The 26678-nt window shown below is 35.5% G+C and overlaps 1 protein-coding gene across 1 annotated transcript in view; it reads left to right on the top strand.

Annotated features, from left to right (window-relative positions):
- The first annotated feature begins 2325 nt into the window (after positions 1–2325).
- LOC126977218 (huntingtin) overlaps positions 2326–26678 on the top strand; it is an 80174-nt gene continuing 55821 nt past the window's right edge. The window contains exons 1-12 of the mRNA XM_050825927.1: positions 2326–2487; positions 2794–2935; positions 7424–7545; positions 8725–8942; positions 10046–10177; positions 13686–13819; positions 15542–15728; positions 16357–16502; positions 18611–18754; positions 19554–19663; positions 21470–21591; positions 26027–26640. Of these exons, the coding sequence (XP_050681884.1) occupies positions 2423–2487; positions 2794–2935; positions 7424–7545; positions 8725–8942; positions 10046–10177; positions 13686–13819; positions 15542–15728; positions 16357–16502; positions 18611–18754; positions 19554–19663; positions 21470–21591; positions 26027–26640 (2136 nt within the window). The 5' untranslated portion in view covers positions 2326–2422. The remainder of the gene's footprint in view (positions 2488–2793; positions 2936–7423; positions 7546–8724; positions 8943–10045; positions 10178–13685; positions 13820–15541; positions 15729–16356; positions 16503–18610; positions 18755–19553; positions 19664–21469; positions 21592–26026; positions 26641–26678) is intronic.

Below are 26678 nucleotides of genomic sequence, written 5' to 3'. Positions count from 1 at the left end.
AAATTTAAACTAATATTTGTTGCTTGGTTATCTTTCCTAGATCTGTTTGCCAGTCGGCAAAGGCCTTTACAAACCGTTAGCGGCATGTATTGTCAATATTTACAGAAAATATAGTAAATTTATTGAATTAGGCGTTACTTTGCGGAAATCCATAATTATACAAATGATTTAAGTTTTCTTTAGTGTTAATTCCGCCAATATTTGTTTTTAAAACAATTCGACACGTGCCTCGTGCCAGATTTTGGCGAGACAACACGTCCTGAGGATGCCTCGTGTAGAGGCGAAACACGTGTCGAATTTTTTTAAAAACAAATACTGGCGGAATTAACACTAAAGAAAACTTAAATCATTTGTAGAAAATATAGTGTAACTTTTATAAATATTTTTATCCGGTTATTCTTTTCCGATTTGGTATCGGAAAAGAATAACCGGAGAGATGAGATGTGAGAGAATAATAGTGTTCTGTGAGCTGGCCTCTACGCAAACCGGATATGTGACGAATGGCTTGGTATATCGCTTACATTTGTATTCGTGAAATGCGTATGTTTAAACCATGGAATTAGTAAATATGATATAGTTTTGGGGTTGAACTTAGTATCCTAATGTAGATGTGACATAATATCAGATAATAGTAAAATGCCTACTATTCATCAACACTTAAAATCATTCCAATTTTGTGTTTACTTCGGTTATGTGTTACCCTATAAAGATAGCTAATTCAAATCTAATTATGAAACTATGTTATACATGTAGGTTAAAAAGATCGGCCTGTCTGCGAAATATTCTTAGAATCACGATATTTACTGCTCTGTGAGTAGATAATGTGAGAAAGACATTATACAATTACAATCACGCATTAATGTATCATTATTAAGCGCCGACAGCTCCTAAGGCATATTCACACTGCACAATTTTTATTTAAGATCTATTTGTTATGGTAAAACCTTAAATGATTTTATATTTTTGATAAGTTATTAGCTAAGCTCCAATGTAGGATGTAGTTGAAAAAAAAATTACAAATTTGCACAGGAATCCGGCTAGATTATGGGTACCACAACGGCACCTTTTTCTGCACTGAAGTGTGTAAGCATTATTGTGTTTCGGTTTGAAGGGCGCCGTAGCTAGTGTACTGGACAAATAAGACTAACCATCTTATGTCTCAAGGTGACGAGCGCAATTGTAATACCGGTCAGCATTTTTGGGTTTTTCAAAACTCTTGAGCGACACTGCATTGTATATGCTGAACGTACAGCTCATCTCGTTCCTTCTTAACATAAAAAAATTTATTACCCAAAAAAGATAATTCTAATAGGCTCTTATTAAGAAATCGTTCTTCACGGGTAAATTTAGTCAAAAATCGATATCTTTGACTATCCTCGTAATAATAATAGGTAGGTAGGTATTCCATTCCCTGGCTGGGCATGGTTAATGGGTTTTTCGTGAGAAATATCTGAAGAGTAGCCCGGAGCTTAGAAATGTGGATGCTCGCCCTCTATTTCGTGGGAATTAACCACAGTGGGCGAAAAAACACTGCCTGACCCGAATTCAGAAATACAGACGTGAAACTATATAATGTTATGTAGTTCCTTATTTTTATTTGTTACGTTGGAAGTAACTTATTATAATTTTATGTGAAATACATAAACATATGCCACGTGCATGTTTATGTATTATTCGCTCCTGTGTGGTTCGCTCTAGTGTGCATACACCTGCTGCAAAACCTACCTACCTACTTCTACCTGTATCATGTGTGATATACCTGGGCTGTTTTGAAGGTACTAGTGATGAAATAACTAGGTACCTACTTAAGTACCTACACTGTGAAACTACATGAGTGTTTAAAAGCTCCGCAGGATAGAATTAAAAAGGATGGTATGATACCTGCCACATACCACTTTGTTTATGTTTATGGTATGGCCCCACGTCCGTGAGAAGGTTACCTTATTTCATTTGCAAACTAAAACTCTGCCTAAAATTTGTGGTCTCTTTAAAAGTTAAGGTTGTCTAAGAAAAGAAATTGAAAAATAAAAAAATATTTTTATTTCGTTGGAACTATTATTTTAATTTTATTTATTTAAACTGAAACGTTAAAATACTATTGTATATGACTCAAATAACAAAGCATTGAAGGGTGATTATACCCTTTCAATAATCAACACACAAAACTTAAACTAGTTTCTGTTATGTTGATTATTTTCTGTACCTAAAGGACTTGTATCCATGAGCATGTAATAAAATAAAAAAAGTATATGTTTGACTAAGACCTAGCATCCATGGTCATGAAATAAATTTAAAAAAAAATTGTGAAAAATAAATATTGTTTTTAATCATTTTTAAGCTAACTAAAAAAACATAATAATCGCTAGTACGAAGTACGAAAAATGATTGTAATATTTTACCTCAGCAATATTTAAAGTTAAGAATGAATGTGTTAAAAAAAGCAGAGAAGTCATTAGAATATTTAAAAAATTATGAAGGATTGTCCAAGTAAGTACGGCTACGAACTGCTTAAAAATAATTAATAGGTAAACAAGTCAATTAGTATTAATAACAGTAGAATGAACAAATTTAAACATCGTAGAAGGATAAGTTTTTATATGCACAAACTTATATTATTTGAATCTGCAAAATAAACTAATATTGTTTTTACCTGCTAATTTCCATTTTGTAATTAAACTACAAGTTATAATGGTAGTACAAGTTTCTCAATCAGTACCTTGTCAAGTTTATAGTCTAAACTAAAAATAGGTTTATATGAAGAAGTTTCATCACATAAGAACTAACTTATTGCAGAGGGCATGAACTGCAAGCAGTTGCAGGAACATTGGGTCGATGCCTTGGAGCTCTTGGTACACGGCCCAATTATGCAAGGCATTATTCTAACTTGTTGAGCTCAGCCATACCAATATTACTTAAGTTGTCAAGCCATGAAAGTGTAAGTATTTTGATACTATTTGTATGGGAACAAGTGACACAGTCACATGATATTAAGCTGCTCTATCTACTAAAAGTGCTCACAATGGTTATATATTAAACTCGTGTTATAATAATATGCTACTTTTAAAACACTGATTATTTTTTGGTCTATAATATATAAGTTGCTTTGTTCGTTGCCATTCTACAAATAGAATGACATGTTTTAAGTATTGTTGCAGAATTAAAGTATCATGTGCTGTTTAATATAATCCTTTATATTATTGCTTTGTGATAGTTTTAATTGTTTATTACTTAATTTAAAAAACTGAACTTGTTTCACACTTTTATATGCTTAGGACTAACTAAAATTATTATTTATGATAAAATATATTATATAGATTTTATTTACGCATAAATGTTCTAGTTACGGTACTCTGATTAACTGAAATTCATTTAAACTAAACTATTAAATATTACCAATCACTCACAAACACAAATAATCATTAATCAAAATATGTGATATGCAATGTCACATATGCCGCAAGAGGCTTATAACTGCACTGATACATTTAAAAAATAATCTAACATGTTGCATATCCAAACAAAATATAAAATATAATAAAATAAATAAAAAAGCCTTTTATTCCCATACCAAATTACATAATTAAGTTAAGCTAAATTTAAAAATTAAAACAAACTTATAATTATTGTTAGTAAACTTAGCTTAACTTAAGCCTAATATTATAAGAGCTTAAAAAGAGAATAGTTTTATGTTAGTATATTTTTTTTCTATTTAATAATAAATGTTTAATTAGTAGTATGGGCCCCTCTTTGGGTAAAGGCCTCCTCCATTTTTTTCCACACTATTCGGTCTTTGCCCAATATTAGCCAGTCTTTTCCAGCGTATCCAATAACATCATCATCAAAACATAATATGTATATTCAATTGCCTTTTATATTTCCTATTACAACTGGCCTATCATTTGAATATGGTTATTCTGAAGTCCTCTTAGAGCATAACTTGGCAGGTGACAAAAATTGCATATCACATTCTGGATGTAAATATTAAATAAAATTTGCCAGTTTTAATAAATAATATGTTATGTGATTATAAATAAATATTAGTTATTTTATCAGTTATCTAATATAACGAACACATCTACTATGTAATGATAAAAGTACAAATACCATCTCAGTTGAAAAACACCAAAAAATTTGCTGAAGAACAACACCATCTTGCTACAACATTAGTGAATGCCCTCTCTAAAATAAAAATAATTGTACAGTCTAAAGCCGTCTACTTGCCACCAATGCCCATCTGCAATACCAAAGGTCAACAATGCATGTGATTTTGATGTAATGCTTGGTGGTAAAAATTGGTTACTGTTATCAAACTGAAGACCTTATCTGCACACTCCCGATGATATATGTGATAAGGTAGCAGAGAAAGAGAGAGAAATTACCCCACATCTGTATATATGTATGTACAGTGCTCCATGACAAGTGTTTTATCTAATTGCAGTTGGTGGCTTGAATTGTAGCCTGGTCTCACTTAACTCCCACCCCTTTCCTCCGATGAACTCAATTTCCTGTAAGTGCAACAAAGGGAGTTTTTTACCACCCAAAACCAGTGCCATATTAGGGTAACACTAGACTAAGTTAAACCCCATTCTGAGACTGCATAACACAGTCTTATTTTAAGACATATTTGTTCCAGTTTTTGTTGAGGATGTTGGCATGACTGGTGTAAGAAGCATACATAACAATGAATGCTAGTGATTGGTAAGCTTACCATTGATTGGCTGCAAATAACCCATTTGATTCCAATCCAACTGAAACTTAAATTCAAGGGATGTAGTCCCAGTCTCATTGATAGTCATACCCTTGTCCTTCCAATCCCAAAAAAGGATACAGTTTGGATCGCTGCTCTACAAAATCATGGAGGGTATTATTAAGTGCTAGCTCTGGGCATATATGGCTCTATACTTTGAGCAAATATACTTGGTATACTTTTTGAATTTGACCAGTTGATCAACAACAGACAGTACGGCTTTCGTTATTGCAGGTCGTGGCACCAGTCTTTTGTTATACCTAGCAAATTAAAAATAGGCATCGGCTATAGAAAGCAAGGGAGAAGGCCTGGCAATTAGTCTGGATATAGTAAATGATCGCGATTGTGTACAGCACAAGGTGCTTCTCTCAAAACTTCCATCATTTGGGCTTCCTGAGAGCTTATGCAAGTGGACCATCAGCTTGCCCCCTGGGCGTACAGGTCGTAGTCAACCTTTTGACGACCTGTATAGCCGAGTGGTTAGCGATCTTACCTACTAAGCTAGAGGTCCCGGGTTCGAATCCCGGTAGGTGCAAGCATTTATATGATGAATATGGATGTTTGTTTCCGAGTCATGGATGTTTAAATGTATTTATGTATGTTTATATGAATTTATGTATGTTTAAGTAAGTATATTGTATTAAATATATTGTTGTCTTGTAACCCATAACACAGGCTATACATGCTTAACTTGGGACCAGATAATTTGTGTAAAAAGTGTGTCAATATTAAAAAAAAAAAAAAAGTTCTTGCTTGAAACCGACGCCCGTGAACACTGGAGTTCCCCAAGGCTGTGTGCTATTTCCTACACTGTCTCCTACAATATATGTATTGCTATGCAGATGACATTACTGGAGATGCTGTTTACACTGGCCATGCAGGTATCTCTTGGAATATCGTTGACCAGTGCCAAAACAACTTGTGTCTTCTATTGACTCTTTGATTCCTCTGGTGTTGCAAGAGAATGTGGATATGAAAAAGAATGATCACCACCAGTCATCAATTGATACATCAGGACCATACTCTTGTTCTCATCTTCCATAAAAGATTGCATAACTTCTATAGAGTAATACTGTAATTGCAATCTGCCCTAGACTAACACAGCACATACACTATACAGTTTGTTCTTCTACTTCTATGAGTATATTTTAGTAAAACATCTACTAAATCTTAATATATATAAATTATGTGACAGGTTGTTTGTCCTCAATGGACTCCTAAACTAATGAACGGATTTCAATGGGGATTACTTCATGGAGTGCAGTTTAGCCAACTTGAGAGATAGGATAGTTTTTATTTCGATTTGGGACCCATAATTATATTTATTTTCAATATTTGTTTTGTTTGGACATATTTTCTGTGCGAGTATTTTTGACGCGCGGTTTGACAGTTCTGCTGTGAAACAATTTCATTATAACAACAAGGAGCATATTATTATGTTACAATGAAAAATTATTGACAAATTCATCAAAAACGGTATTTTATTTATTATGTACAGAACAACGTCTGTCTGGTCAGCTAGTCTTAATATATGTAAATTATGTGACAGGTTGTTTGTCCGCGATGGACTCCTAAACGAATGAACGGATTTTAATGGGGATTACTCCATGGGGTGCAGTTTGGTCCACCTTGAGAGATAGGATAGTTTTTATTTCGATTTGGGGCCCATAATTATTTTTATTTTCAATATTTGTTTTGTATGGACATATTTTCTATGAGAGAATTTAGTGACGCACGGTTTGACAGATCCGCTGTGAAACAATTTCATTTATACTAATATATAAAGCTGCAGTGTTTGTTTGTTTGTTTGTTTGATTGAACGCGCTAATCTCTGGTACTACTGGTCCGATTTGAATGATTCTTTCAGTGTTGGGTAGTCCATTTATCGAGGAAGGCTATAGGCCATGTTTTTTTTTTTAGGCTATTCATTATTATTCATTCATTAATAAAATCGAAAACCTATTTTTGCGTGCGCTGCAAAAACTATTGACAATAGAACAAAATGATGTACAGGCTATAATATAGACAATATTTTATTACATATAAAACTATCGCGTGAATTAGACTTTATATGGCAAAACAACGTTTGCCGGGTCAGCTAGTTATAAATACAGGGAGCATTTTTTACGAAATAATTCTTGATGTTTTGAAATATTATTGGCAAATTCCTATAAAACAGTATTTTTTTTTATTATCTACAGAACAACGTCTGTTGAGGCAGCTAGTAGATATATATTTAAAGCTGATAATATGTATCTAAGCATATCTTAAATGAGATTTATTTTATTTTCCACTATGGTTGATTGTTTCACATGTAATAGTTTGGTAAAGATTCCTTAATAATTATAACATAGTATACTTTGTTAAGGATTAATATATGTATATGTATATCGTTTATGTTTTTTTTTTATGAAAATAAGGGACAAGAAACAGGATGTTCAGCTGATGTTAATTTGCACGCCTTGCCCATTACAATGCAGTGTCACTCAGGCTTCTTGAAAAAGCTAAAAATTCTGAGGGGCACTACAATTTCGCTTGTCACTTTGAGATATCATAAGTTAATTCTCCTCCTTCAGACCGGAACACAGTAATGTTTACTGTGCATAGGAGCCTCCCACTGGTAAATAAACTGGAATATACTTTATGAGGTTTACGTAAATTTTCAAAAAATTTCAGGCTGAAGTAAGGTTGGTAGGAGATGAAGCTTTAAACAGAATAGTTGTAGGCGGTTTTGCCTTCAATTCATACAAAACAAATGCAATATTTCTGAATCAAATTGATGTCACAAAAAATGCAAGGTAAATATAATTTTTATTTTAAAGTTTTAAGTTCCAATTAACAAACAGATATATCCTACAATTGATTAGTTAACACCTCGAGACTTAAGATGTTAAATCTCATTTGCCTAGTAATTGCAGTAACTAAGGAGCCTTTCAGACCGAAACACTTATAATAAATAATTCTTACACATTACTGCTTCACGCCAGATAAATGCGCCGTTGTGGTACACATAATCTAGCCGGCATCCCATGCAAATGAGCCTCCCACAGAATTGATTAAGTAATAAAAATTTTTTAGGTGCACTTGCCACTCAGCACAATTTAATGGAATGTCTTTTTTTTTTATTTACTTTTTGTCTTATTACCATATCTGTCACGTACAGTAGGGTCTCTTTACTTTGGAGAGGCAATCAAGATTCCTCACTGCATATAAAATCTAAATAATTATTGTAATGTACAAAATTTTGAGAGCATGTTTCCAAGAAAGAGCAATCCTAGACTGAGGGGACATGATATGAAGCTAGAATATCAATTAGTATCATCAAATCCATTAAAACACTTCCTGACCAACAGAGTTGTTCATTTATGGAATAGATTGCCCAAGGATGTGGTTTAATCAAAATCTGTTAATCAGTTTAAGAATAGACTGAACATTTGAATAGATATGGCAAATGATATATATGATTCAGCAAAAGTTGCTTAGTCTAACATAAATAACAATTATATTGAAGCATTTGTAATTTTGTCGCTCTTGTAAATCTAAACAATTTGTTATATTTTTAAAGTGATAACCTCACTTATAGGATTAATACACAAAAAAAAATGAAAAACAAAATTTTATGAACGATGCGGGATTGGAACCGACGACCTCCGGGGTTCCGTGCCGGTGCTCTAACCAACTCAGCCAGTTCCGTGCTGGTGCTCTAGCCAATTGAGGTACGGAACGCCGGAGGTCGTGGGTTCGAGTACCGCATCGTTCATAAAATTTTGTTTTTCAAATTTTATTTGTGTATTAATCCTATAAGTGAGGGTTATCACTTTAAAAACATAACATATTGTTTAATGTTATACCAGTGAAGGTTGCTCATTTATTTGTATTGTATAGAATAATTCTATTGATATTTTTCTCTTGTACTGTTTTTCTGTGGATTTGTACAATATTGACCAAAATTCTATTCATCTCTTTCTATTCCTCAGATGGATAAGAGCAACATTATCCCGTATTTGCCTGAGGGACTGTTGGTTAAGGCCTGGCATTGGAAAGATCAGGTCACAGGCCCAAAGTTTATTCCCGAAACTGAGTCAAATTGTCCGGCAGACCAATGAGGTGCCCCTTATTATTGGAGCTTTGGAAAATAATCTGCCAAGGATACTGAAGGCTTTGGCTGAATACACAACAGACGAAGAAATTTCTGGTAATGGTTTTGGGTTCTGTTTTCAATTACAAATGTATCATGAGAGAGAAAAAAAGATTACTTCAAATATGACAGGTTTCTGAGAACTTATTCTGTAAGATATATATCTTACACAGGCATAAATGCTAAATTGTATGTATGTACAACAACTATTATTATTATTAAGAGTGGAGGATTAAGATGCACTTAAATCCTAGGATCTATTGTGCTGCGCTAGCGCGCCTTCCCTCGACTTCCCATGTCTAAACAACAAATGAGCTGTGGAAATATCGAGGTTACTGATTATGAAACATGTGCCGGGATTTAAATTATGTTCTCAAGACTTTTAAGAAGTGTAGGATCCTCAGAGGGTCCAGGCAGGGCATGTTCTCTGCTTTGAGTGAAGGTGTTTTAAGACACCCCAGCCTGATTCTGGCAATGGCCTCTCATTCCATAAGGATGTGTATGGGGTCTTCAGCGTCTTCACAGAAGAATCTGCACAGGTTTGATTCACTCAGACCATTCTGGCTAGGTGCCCATTCAGCTTGCAGTGGCCTGAGAGGAACCCTGTGAGAGCTCTCAGTTGTCTCCTGTCCAAGCTTATGCATTTTTTGGCGCGCTTACGTTGATAGTTGTCTAGGAGCAGCTTAGCTTCCTTGATGGCTTGGTAGCGAGGACCTGTGACCGGCTGCTTCCAGTATTACTTGATTCCTTAGGCAATTGCGTGTGCATGTACAACAACTAACATCCAAGTTAGCATATATAAATAATGTATGCTTTTCAGTTGTATATATTCTATATATTATAAACCTAAAAAAAACTAATTTAGAAATTATTTCATGCATAATTAATTCTTTTTCATTTTTTAAATGTTAAAGTGCGCTGTGATATATTAAAAAAACATTTAAATATGTCTTGTGCTTATTCATGTTCTTAACTATGTGCTTTTTACTACTACGTGTTGGAACAGCCTGGAATTATGTTTCCTTTAACCCGTCTTCGTAACAAAAGAGATGTACCACCGCTATTTCTAGCCACTTGAAATGTTATACCATTTCAAGTGGCTAGAAATATGTCAACCTTATAATTACATAATTAAAATATTGTTTTTTTTTTTTTTTCAGAGCTTACAAAGGCACTGTTATCGCATATAGAAGTGACAGAGGCATCAATTCGACGCGGCATTGGGACATGCATAGCTCATCTCGTGTCACATAGAGAACCATTGCTGACAAATATATTAGAGAAAGTATTTGGTGAGTTTAGAAGTTACGTTAGGCATACATTGAAGTGAACATTTAGCATATTTACCAGGCTACTTTGCACAGAATGCCGGCTGAATTATGGGTACCACAACGGCGGCTATTTCTGTCGTGAAACATCTTATTATGAAGTGCCGCTCAGAATTTTGAGGTTTTTCAAGAATCCTGAGCGGCACTGCGTTATAATCGGCATGACAGATCAATTTGCATCCAGCTGAAGGTCCTGCTCGTCTCGTCCCTTATCTATGTATATAAAAATGAATTGCTGTTCGTTAGTCTCGCTAAAACTCGAGAACGGCTAGACAGATTTGGCTAATTTTGGTCTTGAATTATTTGTGGAAGTACAGGGAAGGTTTAAAAGGTGTATAAATAGGAAAATGCTCGGAATTAAATAGAAACAACAAATTTGTTTTTTCTTTGATGCGTACCCCGTCGAATTTATTGACGCAACGGTTTGACAGTTATGCTGTGAAACAATTTTATTACAACAAATGGGTGCATTTTTACGAAGCAATTCTTGATTTTATGATATATTATTGGCAAATTCATAAAAAAACATTATTTTATTTATTATATACAGAACAACGTCTGTCGGGTCAGCTAGCTTTCAATAAAAAAATATCTGTATAGTTGTCCACTTACAAAAAAGCTTTAGTTTTAGTTACGCGCACCACAATTTTTCAAATTTGTGATATAAAGTCTAGGCTAGTAAAATTAATAATATTACGTTGTTTATTAGTGAATCCGTAAAAATGTCACGCAGCGGTTTCCTTTTGTGTTTTTTATATCGAGAAAATTTATCTTAATCGAGATTCACATCTTGTATTATATATATAAAATTTGAAAAACAAAATTTTATGAACGATGCGGGACTCGAACCCACGACCTCCGGCGTTCCGTGCCGGTGCTCTAGCCAACTGAGCCAACCGTTCGAGTACCGCCTCGTTATAAAATTGTGTTTGCTTTGTTCAACTCTCAGTTTGTGGCTTCTATCTTGTATTATTTTAATTTCATCAGATCACATAACGAGAATAGAGAAAACAAAAACTGCAGTTTTTTTGGTGGGTCTAAAGGTTTTAAAAATCCCTGAGACAAATTAGGCACGGTGAGGCGAGGTTACAAAGGGGCGAGTGCTAAAGAAAGAAAGAAAGAAAAACATTTATTTCACAAAACACTCACAGGATACACTTAATATAAAAAGATAAAAGTACAAAACAAACCAAAAAGCAACGTATTTAAATAGTAATAGATTTAATATTGGAGAGTTCCTGTGCAGTGCAGGAAATGGGTCACCGACTCAGGATTATCTGTGACACGGCCGTGGCTATGATAGTGCTGAATTATTTAAACACAAATTGGAAAGTGAAAAAGTCAATTTGAAAGAGGCAGTGAGCAGGGCACATAGTTCGATGGACAGATCTCCATTGGGGCATTTCCCTTCCCATGGACTTACCAACCTTTCGGTTATCAAGATCTACATCCCATTTGCGCCAAGCCACTACGACTCCGACACCAATGGAGGGGCACTGATACCCAGTGAGCTCCCCTCCTCCATAGCCCCCGTGTCGGTAAAGCTACCTCCACCACGTTTGACGTGTAACCGCCGAGGAACCTTTCGGAACCATCTACTTCAGCTCAATTGCAGGTCACCGCGCCCGTTGCTCGGATAACCGAGATGAGGTGGCTACTTGGCCAACTTTTTTGGGTGAGCACCCTGAAGTACAGCTGAACACCCTATACCGACTGTCCACTAACAGACGTGACAACATACATCGGGGCAGTAAAGTCCTCGAATGGCGACTACATAAGGAAAGAAGTAGGGTTGGTAGGCCCCCACAAGATGGACCGAAGATCTGGTCAAGTTCGCCGGAATAGGTTGGATGAGGGCAGCGCAGGACCGATCGTCATGGCGATCTTTGGAGGAGACCTTTGTCCAGCATTGGACGTCTTCCATGATGAAATGATGTTGATGATGGAATAATATTTTTTTTTAAATATTAAACTCTATAGGGTCTTCTCGTCTTTTAAATTTAGTTTAGCTTTTTAACTATAAAATTAAATTTCATTTTTAAATAGAGACAGTTTATATTTTATACAGTCATTTATACAAGTCTGCAATTAAAAGACTAATGATTATGCTACCTTTGTACAGTCAATATACTGCAGCCCTTTAAATTTATTATATAATGTATAATAAAAGTGAAAAAAAAATTCACCTTGTTCTAAATTTAAAACTACTGACCCGAATTTGATGGACATGAGATTAAGGATGGTGATCCAGCTTACAAATTTTACCCTGCATTAGGTACTATTAAAGATGGCTTTATAATAAACTAGCTGACCCGACAGACGTTGTTCTGTTCATAATAAAAAAAAACTCTTGAGGATGGAATTTTGGAAAATCCGTTCTTAGCTGACCTCTGCTCGGTGAAAAGAATATTCCTACCAAATTTCAAGTCTTTAGCTCTTATGGTTCCAGAGATATCGTGATGAGTGACTATATACGTGGAAATCTCTTATATATATATATACTAGCTGACCCAGCAAACATTGTATTGCCGATATTAAAATCGGGATAAAAAAGTAACTGTTGATGGTAGACGGGTGAAAATTTGAAGTTGTATGTATTTTTTAATGCTGACTCATAATCCAACAAATTAAAAAAAATGTCAAAAAAAATGTCAAAAAAAATTCGTGTGGACGACCACCTTCAACATTTAGGGGGATGAAAAATAAATGTTGTCCGATTCTCAGACCTACCCAATATGCACTCAAAATTTCATGAGAATCGGTCAAGCCGTTTCGGAGGAGTTCAATGTTTAACACCATGACACGAGAATTTTATATATTAGATATAGATGGTCGTTAGAAGGTGCTTGCCGTGATAGCTTGCTTTACCATCAATATATAGCTTAAGATGTATGAGTATCATCTCTTATTTTTACTTACTTTTGAGAAGTAATGCTTGTGGTACTGACCTTGCAATATACTAGCATGGGTAAGATAGTGGTTCAATTGCTCCCTTATTCCATGAAAAAACTGATTTTATGAATTTCAGAAGTGAAAACTTAAACTAATCAAATTTGAACTATTTAATATTGAAACTGTTTCACTTGAGAAATATTAGGTTATTTCTTAATATTTTTTATGTATATTAATAGGAAACAAGGAAAGGTTATATATAGATTATGAAATATATTGTATATAATATATTGTATTTATAGTTACAATTCTAGATTTATTTTGAAATTTGTGTATGTACATTATTAGTATCATTAGGTAATCCTGTAAAAGTAACAATTGGTTAGAGTGAGAGAGGAGGAGCCCGCCTATGTGTCCATGAGAGAAAGGGAAGCCAGATAGACTGGCGCCGTAACGCGCTACGTTACGAAGCGGTTTACCTTCCCGTAAGAAGTTATAACGTCAAAAATGATTGAATCAGTGATTAATTGTACATCTTGAGCATTTATACTCGTTTTCATGTTATTTAATTTGTTTACAGAAAATCTTTGGCCATCGGAAAGGAACGATGCAATTGTCATTGGCTGGTTTTGCGTGATTAAAGCTATACTACAAATCAACGATTTCGAGAAGCTGTACGAGAATGATCTTTTCTCTGTGCAAGATTATTTGGAGGTAAGTTTTAGGTGGAAGAAAGTGGAAACCACACTGTGGAGGAACGCCGCATATCCACATGGGGGGGATGATATTCAAATTACTTAATTATTTTCTTAAGACTACTTAAGCCTTTCGTTACACATTGTTACGTTATTAATAAGCCGCGCACTACGAGCACAAATCCGCGTTAACAAACGGGACGTTACCACGAACCCACTACACTCACCCTGATGAAGGACCTCCGAATGGTCCGAAGCTAGTCTAGGCTAATATAATTGCACACTCTCACCCCACTGTCATTACGAACAACTACTCGAATTGTCGCTGGTCCACTATTCTGTGAAGAGCCCTGGGGGCCTACCATGAACTCTTATTGCGATTCAATTGACAACCTAAAATGAAATTTTTGCTATTTCGCATCACGACGTGATTAGAGCTATCTATTTTAGGTTGACGTCAAATCAACTGATTAAATCGCAATGATGTCAATTGATAGCAAACTGATATAGTTCGTTTATTCATTCGTACCATGAGATAATATTTCAACAACAATTTGACGCTAGAAAGCGCAATTTTAAAATGTATTTTCTGAATTTTCTACGCAAAAAAAACGCTAAAATCATTATCATTTTAGGTTACGAAACGCAACGCATATGGTACGAGTAAGAGAGACAAACTTGTGCAACGACTGTAGAGCGTCATTTCTTTCTTACACCGCGGACCACAGACGGATTTTTTTCGTTCATTCTTCTTAAGCGATCCAAACGCCATTTAGTATAAGGCACTTCATGGTACGAATTTTAGCGATTCAGTTTAGGTACCTAAATTAAACTGCATCGGAATCGCATCGCTTATTAAAAGTTAATGGTAGGCCTTCAGATCATTTCTATAGAGACGTCGCTTCATTGAGCGTCTTTAACCTCATTTATTTAGGGGAGTATTCCGAAGACAAGTTTGGCCCGATACCTGCCGCCAAATTCCACCGTCGCACCACACGTAACAAAGTAAAAAATATCATCCTCAACATTCCTGTTCTTCCACAGTGCATTTTTCGACGAATTTTCTTGCACGTACAAGTAAAATATGTGATTCTTTACACTTCTTTGCGCAGTGATCGCAGGATGACAAAAAGCGCTGACTAAAAAAATAGCACTAAAGGCATTTAACAAAAATCCTTTTAACAATGCAATACTGCACAAATTGAATTTGAAAACAACATTTATGTACGATGCGGGAGTCGAACCGGCGACCTCTCGAGTTCCGAGCGTGCGCTCTTTCCATTGAGCCAACCGTTCGAGTGACGTATCGTTGTTAAATCCTTGTCTTTATCGTTGATAAAATGCAATAATGCTACTCAGGAATTCTTGAAAACAAAAATGTAGCACCGTAATTATATATTTATTTTTATATATCTTATTTATATATTTACCTTACATTACCAGTGGGAGGCTCCTTTGCACCGGATGCCATCTATATTGTGGGTACCACAACGGCGCCTATTTGTGAATCAGTAATGTGTAAGCATTACTGTGTTTCGGTTTGTTGGGCACCGTAGCTAGTAAAATTACTGGGAAAATGAGAGTTGACAACTTATGTCTGAAGGTGACGAGCGCAGTTGTAGTGCCGCTAAGAATTTTTGGGTCTTTCAATAAACCTGAGCGGCACTGCATTGTAATGTGCAGGGCGTATCAATTACCAACAGCTGAACGTCCTTCTCAGAAAATAAAAATATTATTCCAGATATACCAGCTGTGCATCCACTACATAGAGACCACAGAGCAGCACAATATACAGAATGCTGTGCTGGAGTGTCTGTCAGTCCTTCTCTCTCGAGCCACTAACTACCACCGGAGAGGGCTGCTGGACAAACACCCAAGTGCTGTGTGTTTGGATAGCAGGAAGGGCAAGGGGCATCGTAGGAATTTTAGTAAGTAACATACATACATACATACATACATACATACATACATACATACATACATACATAAAATCACGCCTCTTTCCCGTAGAGGTAGGCAGAGACCACTTCTTTCCACTTGCTACGATCCTTACATACTTTCGCTTCGTCCACTTTCATAATTCCTTTCATACGTGCTCTCCGGTTTAGGGTACTCTTGACCTGGCCTTTTTTCAAGACGTCCCTGACTTGATCTTGAAACGACCGCCTAGGTCTACCCCTTCCAACACTTTCATTCACACTGGCCTTATGCACTTTCTTCGTCAGTCGTTCTTCATTCATTTTCACGACATGTCCAAACCATCTCAGCTTTGCTTTCAGCCGCATATCAGCATTGAAAAGTTGGAAAATGCATCAAACAGTTGTAACATTTGATTGTTCTATATCTACCACAATTGTGTTTTGATTACTTTAAAGCCGATATTTGTGGATATAAACATCTCTAAATGTTTGTTTTCTTGAGTGTTAATTTTTGTCTTCAAACAATTCGGCACGTGTTTCACCTCTACACGAGGTATCCTCAGGAGATGTTGATTCGCCAAACTCTGGCACGAGGCATCTCCCCTTATGATAATAAATTTGTATGTGTCTTTTCCAGGTTATTCGAGCGCCGTATCCTGTCGTACCATTAATAGCATTGGCTTAGAGTGGCGCGAACCAGAGCTGGCTTTAAGCGGTGCGCTACAGCTGGGCAGCGTTCAGCGGCTGAATGAGAGTCCTCTCGTCGATGATCTAGATATACAGGTATGGTACTGTTGAGGTGGCAAAAGACAAATGACCATCTTAAACACTGACCTCTACTATGTACCACTGGACTGGCGGCTGTCAAAGTGCTTTTGTGCCTGTTTGATATTCGCCATTTTGGCGCTGTTGGCCATGTTGCGAAAGTCTGCGGTACTAAATCATATTATATAGATGGTGGGAAACTATTTACAAAAAAAAATGTGTACTTAATTACGTTGATTCTTGAAGTATAAATAACACGGAAAACGACCGAAAATAATTCAAAATGCAAAAATACTTCAGATTATTGTACGTTCCTTCGCAGCCATTTGTATTATACGTCAAAATTAGTTCTCTGGAAGCTCACGAGTGGCGCTTCAAGTTGGCACCAAAATTTTGCTGTCAAACATATGAAACAGCCTGTCCAGTGGTATTTATACAGGTCAGTGATTTTAAATATTGACGGGCTATAATCCGCAACTTGCGTACACTCGTGCGCATATTTGACTTGAGAACGGCAGCGACTTCAAGCCTTTTTTAATCTGGATTTTTTAGTCGACAATCGACCTTTCAATTTTCTTCATAGATGTATATAGATTTCTTCACAATGTTCCCAAAAGGGGCACTGAACAAACGTACATATTAATTCGAAAACGATGGCACAGATGGGAGGGAAGGACTTGAGTGCCTCACAGACGTTTCTTATAAACGAGCATACGGATCACTTGGTGGTTTATGATCGCCGCCAACCGATAATTTGCGAGAGGAATCACATGAGTGAATTTTTTTAAGGTAACCTCATTAATTAATGTAATGTAAATAAATTAAGTAATATCGTAAAGACCTTGAACCGCTGCACGAGAAAATAGTTTGCAATTGACACATTATTTTGGTGGATAATATCGTTTTAATACCCGCTCTGTGGAGATACCCCACACTTCACTTACACTTAGAACAGTTTTATGGAAAAGACAAACTTGCATACGTCTCTTACTTGAGATAAAAATTGTAACTATCGTTGACTTTTCTGTCCCAATAAACTTACCGACAGTAAATCACCTTATCCGTGTACGCTGTCTGTCAATGAGACGACTTACCAGCGATAGAAGTTTGTGTGGAAACTGCAACTCACGCGTCCGAATATAAGGCGATAAGAATGACTTATTGGGTATATTGGGTAGTAGAAGATAGTAATTTATCTATATCTGTAGATAGTATATTGGGAATGGCTGCTAATGATACGTGTTGACCGCCGCCCATACTGTTGTGTAACACCAGATGAATGATACGATTGTTGTCGTGTTTATAGGTTTTTGAAGTTATACTTCTTTAGGCGCGTTATGAAAATATGATGAGAGTGAAATTTTAAGATCGCACAGGGAGAAGTTGGTTACTAATATTTTATGACTTGACTATATTTTATATTTTTGATTTTTTGGTCTTCGTCCATTATTAGGACAGGCAAAGGTTTCAAGCCCGTACAGCCGTATTCGTTATTTACTAATTAATTGTCAAAGGCATCGTTGCAAGATTTTTACAATATTGTGCTTTCTGTAAACGTAGTATAGCACGAGGAATAAATAATTTTAAGGATTTTTGCTTTATTAGGGCAAATAATTATAACTTCTTGCGTGCGTACACACACACTTTTTTTTAAAGTACCACTATCGTATCAATCTTTAAACACCACACAAGTTTCCCTAAACACCACATTGTAGAGGATCGCTACACATACAAATGGTTCGTGGTCGTGGAGATAGTCGTTCACAGAGTTGTAAAGATTGTAAGTTTTATATTTTGTATTACTACTCATGCGGGAAAAGTAGTATCGTGGCGCTCGCGGTTGAAAAAGAGCCGTTTACCCATTTTAAAATTACGCGTAAGTTTTTTCGTATATGAAACATTGCGAAAAGTTTAATTATTCTTGTTTTTGGCTTTGCCTCTGGACCCACATAAATCGTCGCATTTTTAACACAAAATAACATGTGCAATTCTCTATTGATGAAATATATACTCTGGCTGGAGCAATCTGCCTTACTTCTTTCTTCCTTCATTCTTGAACGTTTTCCCAATTTTGTTACTTTTGCGAACCAATTAAATAATGTTTCTTTTTCATAATTTGTTAACAGACGCCAGATTCACAGAATAGTGATAATGGATTACAATTGGACACTGAACAACTGGCGAAAGAAGTGAGCCAGAGGTTACAAGAGTACGAAGATGTTGTCGATGACGCTGACCAGGATGTTGTCGCGAAAGATGTTGATTTTAAGGTGAGAGATATCTCTTAATATTATAATAATATAATACCCGTGAGAGGCTCCATTCTACAGGATGCCGGCAAGATTATGGGTACTACAACGGTGCCTATTTCTGCCGTGAAGCAGTAATGTGTAAGCATTATTTTGTTTCGGTCTGAAGGCCGCCTTAGCTAGTGAAATTACGGGGCAAATGAGACTTAAGATCATAATTGTAGTGTCGCTCAGGTTGCGGCACTGCATTGTAATTTGCAGAGCGTATCGATTACCATCAGATGAACGTTCTGCTAGTCCATATTAAAAAAACTGTGAAACCAGCCAGTATGTCAGAAATGAATTTTGTTGTATGTGGCGTGCTACAGAGTCAGTTCATCAGATTTTTCTTCAACCCGAAAGAAGAACAAGAAATGTTGAAGTTTTACCAACTGCATTTTAAATATAGCAACAATTTCTGGTTAAGAAATTATGCTACTCGATATTATTATTATAATAAGAAAGTCAGAATTACGTCTGACTTTTTCTTCAGAAATTGTTTTTTATTTCACAACAAGCGTGGAGGCTTTATAAGCATGTAAATTGAAATTTTGTTTACGGAGAAGTTTGGAAAAAATAGAACCGTCAGCTCTTTATTCTATAAAAAAAAATGTAAATTGCGACCTCTTTAGGTTATGAAGTATGGAGTGCGGCGGCGACTTTTGTCGATTGATTGCCCTTCCAGCAGGAAAATAATCTCACAGGAAATCAGAAATTATACGCGCACGAAGTCGCGGGCAGCTGCTAGTATAATAATAATTTCAAAGGTTTATTTCATCAGATAAACATCGGATCGTGCACAGACGACGATGTCATACTCAAGTACTGCGCCCGACTTATCGTGTCTAAGTTCCTCCTCGCCGGGTGTAAAGGTTCTGTTATCTCTGACAGGTAAGTTTAATTATACTATTTTATCTACACCCATGCTTTAAATCCTCTATTAAAGATTCTAATACAGTTAGCTTATTGCCAAAATTAAAACACCCAATGTCCTAGTAACCATTACATCATCCAAACGAGTGTTGTAATGTTGTACTGAATTTCTTTACAACACTCGTTAGCAGTAAGCTAACTGTTCCAGAATCTTTTATAGAGGATTCATATTATGGCTGTAGATAAAGTCTTGTATGCAACTGTTGATAATTAGGTATTAAAACACTCATGTGATACTATTATCACCCATATACGTTTTTGAATACCCTTTATTACACAACAGTTGCATAAATAACTGTTACACTTCACTATATACACTTAAACACACTATTATACACTTCTATTCTTCCTATTATGGCTGCTGTGGAAGGGCCACTAAAATTCAGCCAATATCAAGTTTAAGTAGACCACCAAGCTGTAGAAGAGTATGTATTTGGTCGGTGTTAACAAATTCACAACTTTTTACGGTAATGATCAGTGCCAAAATTAAAAAGTTTTATTTTACATAAACAAGTATTATACATGCTGTAAGATTATGATGGATTATATTACTTAAAAGTGTGTGTGTACTTATGTATGCACGCATACAGCAGTTATACTTCTTGGGCCTAACGAAGCAAGAATCGTTGAAATGATATATTCCTCGTGCTATTCTACGTTTTTTGAAAGAACAGTTTTGTAAAAATCATGCAAAGATGGCTTTGACAATTAATTAGTAAATAATGAATAAGCCTGTATGGGCTTGAACCCTTTGCCTGTCCTTATAATGGACGAATAAACCAAAAAAAAAAAATGACGCAAACATCAGAAAATTTTAGGAACCAACTTCAATCTGTTACTTTTGTGTTACAGGGATGCGCGCGTACTTTAAAATATCACTCTAATCATTTTTTTGATAACGCGCCTAAAGAAGTATAACTTCAACAATTATTGTGTTTATCATAACAAACACAGCGACACGAGAGCTTTATATATTAGATTTATCCAAATGTTTTGAGTTTTCTTTACGCTTGACTTGAGGAGACTGCTAATCTCGTGCCAGAGTTCGGCGAGTCAACATCTCTTGAGGATGCCTCTTGTAGAGGCGAAACACGTGTCGAATTGTTTAAAGTCAAATATTTACGCAATTAACACTAAAGAAAACTGAAAACATTTGGATAATTATGAATTTACGCAATGTAATGCCTACTTCAATAAATATTAGATTTATACAATTAATTCTTTATTACTTTTTTAAAATACTAGCTGACACAGCAAACTTTGTATTGCCATATAAAGTAATTAAAAAAAAAATTTAGGGATGCAACCGATTCTCAGACCTACCAAATATATCCTACTACAATCATTGTATTCGGTTGCCATCTTGCAACCCTATACTGTATCATAAAAAAATAAAAACAAACAATTTTGTCAAAAAAAAAAAGAATTGGACCTTAACATTTAGGGGGATGAAAAATAGATGTTGTCCGATTCTCCACCCTATCCGATATGCACGCAAAGATTCACGAAAATCGGTCGAGCCGTTTCGGAGGAGTTCAATTACGTACACCGTGACACGAGAATTTTATATATAGGATTTGATACTTAAAACGCCTTTAAATTTGAACACGATTCATATATCTGATGCTCTACTTTTTCCAAGCATATGGTAGATTCAGCAATTTAAAAGATATATTTATAGTGACGATTCAAAATAGCTTATTTTAAGCCTAATTGAATAAAGCTTATTTGACTTTGACTTTAGATGATGTAATAACGTTTCAGATCGGTGCGCGTGTCAGTGAAAGCCAGTGCGCTGTCCTGTCTGTCTTTCATCCTGCAGATGTATCCACAAGCGTTAACGATATATTTGGACAAGGAAGCAGATAATAAGCTGAACCTTTCTGGTAACTATATATGAATCTCACCTCAAGCTATGTATTATGTACAGTGCTCCCAAATTAATAATGCGCATACAGATCTTCGCTAATTGGCGTATTCCCGGAAACACCCGAATCATTCAATCGTAAGAGCCTTTGCACCTTGTGCGAAAGAAATAGGAGTCAAATCATGTGTTCACAATACGAAAACAAATCGGGCGGTCGGCTGTGGTAGCCGGTCATAGGGATGGCGATTCTTTCCAAAAAAGATCGGTTTTTAAATCGATTCGAATCGTAATCCGTAAAATCGATTCATAAAAAATTGAGGTCTAAAAAATCGATTTCCAAAAAATCGATTTTTTTAAAAATTTGTATTTACAATGTAAATATAAATCCATTTTATGAAAAGCAAGAATGATACCATAATAAACAATCTCTGGGATCTCTTATCAGTAAAATCAGGAATTTTTAGTTCAGGGAATTCGATAATTACAATTATTTTTATTACCATATCAAAATATCAGATCAGATGTAAAAGAAGACATTTATTTTCTAAATGTATTTGTTAAATTAAAAAGTTAAGAGAGTTAAAGGTGCCCATGACGTCATCACAGTTGTCCACTGACGAAAGTCAATACGGAAAGTGATGTTTGACAACTAACTGATGTACACTTCCTCAAGTGATCATCACTATTACCTGTCAACTGAGATACGCAATAGGCCTGCAGGTTTCTTTCTGCTTAAACTGATTTCACTTAATTAAGGTAAAATTGGAGTAAAATCGGCAGTTGATTAAAAAAAAACGAGAGCTTTATTATTTTGTCTGTAAAGTGTAAACAACATAAACAATTTGAGGTTATACAGATGAAGGGACATAAAGTAATAGTAAAATATGAACACTTTATTAATTAAGAATTCCACATAGCTATTTCAATGCTCATAAGTGATTATTTTATATGTAAACTAATTTAAATGACTTACATACACGACTAGTTTTAACAATCGCAACTAATAGAACAAACTTATAAAAATAGCATCAAAGTAAAAAATAAAAAGCGTTTTACTCACTCTCAATTATTCCGTAACAAACACTACATAGAAATAAATATTGATTTCCCTAATCACAGTATGTATATTACAACAATCAACCAGTCAAGGCATATATATAATCAAATGAATGAATAATAACACGACAAAACAATGACGCAATATCAATCAACAAAGTCAAAGATTACCAAAGTAGTTTTTTACTAAAGAGAAGCGACGAAAACTAAGCACACCGCCATCTCGCGAGTATCTTTTTGTAATTAAACCTTTAACTGGCAATGCTGTAATATTGTGAGTACATTCAGCTATTTCTAAAAATTTTTTTTACCAAAACAGAAAAAATCTAAAGTCGATTTTCAAGGGTAAAATATCGATTCACTGAATCGATTCAGTTCGACATATATATTAAAAAAATCGATTTATTTGGTCCGAGGAATCTATTCTTCGATTAATCGATTTGAGATCGCCATCCCTAGCCGGTCAGTCAGTCGTCTTTAAGTATTGGTGCCGACTGGACGTGTTCAGTCTATGTGGAATTATATAGAGCTCCTATTACACACCCGTCATGTTATTATTATTGTAATATAATTCTACTAAATTATGCAAAAGTAATGCATTTTACCACTCTATATAGATATCGTCTCCCGACGGTCGGGAAATACGACCGTTGCCGAAAAGTGGCGAAGATCTGTATGCGCATTATTAATTTGGGAGCACTGTATGTATCTGGGTGTGCTGGTGAGGAAAGATATTCAGGGACAGAGGGAACTGACCTGAAAAAAGCTGGTACTCCTCTGCAGCCCCCGGGGGAATCAAATTGGCCTTTATGTGAATCCTTTCTTCTACGTTAGTACTTCTGTGTCACTTATCACTGATTAGGTTAGTTAGGTGGCGCGTCCGCCATTACTTTAAGAGATTACGCGGGTTGCGCTGTAGTCGTCGAGTTGAGGGCCACGGAGTGCTGCGCATGATCCATCAACGAGAAAGTGAGGACGAGGTAGGGGGGGAGGGCACGGGGAGCGGAAGGAGGGATGAGGAAGCGGGGAGTAGAAACTTGACAACTGACATTGACGCTGACAGTTACAAGTTCGTTCCGAAATGAGCAAATGAAATATGGCGCCAACATGAAAACTTCGTATTGCAAAGTCAAAATCAAAGTTTTAATTTGCTTAAAAAGGCATAAAAGGCATTTATTTTCTCAAAATTGATTCCTTTAGAATTCTTTTTGATGTCATTTCTAATAACTACTAGATACTACTACCGCTTCGGTAACAAATGGCGCTCTGAGAGAGTAGAAGCGGCGCAAGAAACTCTCCCAGCATTCTTTTTTGCGCTCTTTTAAAAAAAATATACAATATTGTACAGTCATTTCTATCGCTATAAAATAATCAAAATCTAGTCCCAAGCTGTCCGATCATTTAGATATTCAGCAGTGGAGTAATAGGATTTACGACAGAGCCATTTTTTTATAAAACATTTAAATTTATTTATATATAGTGCCTGCAGTGGCAAACAGCGGCTGGTACTTTATTATAGAAGTGTATACATTTACCCTTAAACCTATTATGTAACCTATTAAGCTTACTAGAATTAGTTACAAGCAATCCCTTATTTCTAGTGTTATAATAATGAAAATCACTATTAAGAGCAAAAGATGTTGGATTGATGTTACATAAATATTATAAAGTACATGTTTGCCATATTTATCACGTGCAAATTATACAGAATACATTATATAATTTAATTTAATTACGTTCCAACTTGCACACATATCAAGAACCGATGCAATATAATATTCTAATTACTTTAAAATATTTTTATTCAAAATAGGGATTTAAAATCACACATTGAACGTCAAAAACTGCCACCAATTCGAAAAAGTATGCCTCAGACCTGAGAAGTAAAATATGGTTGAGGGAGGCGATGGCTGGCTCATGCGTCATGCTCGTGAACGGACGCTGCTTGTGGTGGCAGGATGATCCTGTTGCCGGGGACTCGGTTTCAGATTCTTAAAAGTTATTGTGTATATATATATATTCAATAACTTTTGTATTAATTTACATTTATTTTTTTGACTTACTCGTGTAAGACATTGACTATTTGACGTTTGAGTGTGTTTGTTGCATCATTTTACATATTATATTGTAATTGAAATGATCTGTAAATCTTGATATAAAAGAGTGGCAATGAGTTTCTTGCTACTTCTTCTCATTAGCTCAACCCTTTGCGAAGAAGCGGTAGATTCAATAAGAAAAATATTTTATTTTATTTAGACATTCACAAGTGTCATTTTCGTGACCTACTTGAATAAACTGATTTTGATTTGATTTGATTTGATTTGAAGTACGGGCGCAAGAAATCAGCTGACTTCTTTGTTTTAATAAAATTTCGCTACAATACGATATGGTACTATAGTAAAATTTATTATTATTAGCCTGAGCGGTCGCTACATTCCCAATAATCTGTGGTATAATTAAGAAAGTCATTTATGTTTGAAAGCCATAAAAGGCATTTATTTTCTCAAAATGGATTCCTTTAGAATTCTTTTTGATGTCATTTCTAATATACTAGACACTACTACCGCTTCGGAAACAAATGGCGCTCTGATAGAGAAGAAGCGGCGTAAGAAACACCCAGCATTTTTTTTCGCTCTTTTTAATCAAATGTACAATATTGTATTGTCATTGCTATTGCTATAAAATAATCATAATCTAGTCCCAGGTTGTTGGATCACTTAGATATTCAGCTGTGGAGTAGTAGGACTTACGACAGAGCCTTTTTTAATAAAACATTTAAATTTATTTAAAGACAATGCCTGAACAGTGGCTGGGACTTTATTTTAAAAGTGTATACATCTACCCTTAAAGCTATTATGTATCTTATCAAGCCTACTAGAGTTAGTTAAAAGCAATCCCTAATTTCTAGTGTTATAACTCATGATGAATGTGATGAAAATCAATATTAAGAGTAAAAAGGTATAAAACGGAATAGGCTATTTTTTTTATTATACATTATCATTTATTATAAAGTACGTTTGACGCTGTCTTTAATATTAAACTTTGCCTTTTGCCTTAATTTTTTGTTAAAGCTTTATCCCTTTTTACACGCTTTTTATTAGTATCATCTGTATGTATGTTTGTTTGTAACCGACTCATTTGGGCGCGATTTTGACCCAGTTTAAACGGCCAGATTTCGTTCAAACTTTGTAGATACATCGAGGACCCCTGACAATAAATAAATTTTGTAACTAATTCATTTAATAAATAAATTTGCAAAATAACATTATTGTTAATTTATATAATTTTTTCATCTTTCGTCGATAAGGCAGGAATTGATGTTCATTTTAAATTTCAATTATTATCTTTTCAACCAAAGCGTGTTTTTTAGTTTTTTTAAACTATTTTTATTTGTTTAGGTTCATCGGAAGGCACCGAATCCAACCGCGACAATATACACGAATACATCTTAGAACGCAACGTGTGCTACCAAGACTCGATTACAGAATCCCTCTGCCAAGACTTATTAAAAAGCTGTCACGGCCTACTCATAAACAAAAAAGACTCAAAATCACTCGAGAAATCGCTAGACAGCGAACTCAAAAGCTCGAAGGACGTCCCGAGCAATATTCTCGATAGCAAATCGATTGCAGACAGCAACATGACAAATAGTAACTTTACTGCGTACACTGATGAGCAGGGATGTCCCATGTCGATTAGCGGGGACGTTAGTATCGATTTGGACATGAAATTCGATCATTTTGGCGAATCGAATGACGGTAAGAAAGAGAGGGTAGATGTGAAAGTGATTGACGAGGTCGAAGATAGTCAGCACATGAGTGATCTGTTGCTGTTTGAGGGACATAATGACCCTCAAGTGAGAGGGCTGGTGCGTGTGTGTCTTGCGAATTATTTGATTGGTGCGTTGGATTCGGCGCACGGGGATTACAGTCGATGGAGGTATTATAGTTTGCTGCCGAAGGAAGAGGCTTCGGTGATAGCTGTCGAGAAACTTGTGGATGTTTTATTGAAGGTAATTTTATTATTTTTTTGAATGATGTGAAATTGCGC

Source organism: Leptidea sinapis, chromosome 44 (assembly GCF_905404315.1).
Source record: "Leptidea sinapis chromosome 44, ilLepSina1.1, whole genome shotgun sequence".
NCBI classification, from domain to species: domain Eukaryota; kingdom Metazoa; phylum Arthropoda; class Insecta; order Lepidoptera; family Pieridae; genus Leptidea; species Leptidea sinapis.
Note: the sequence above shows the minus strand (reverse complement) of the source record. Positions and strands in the feature narration are given on the sequence as shown.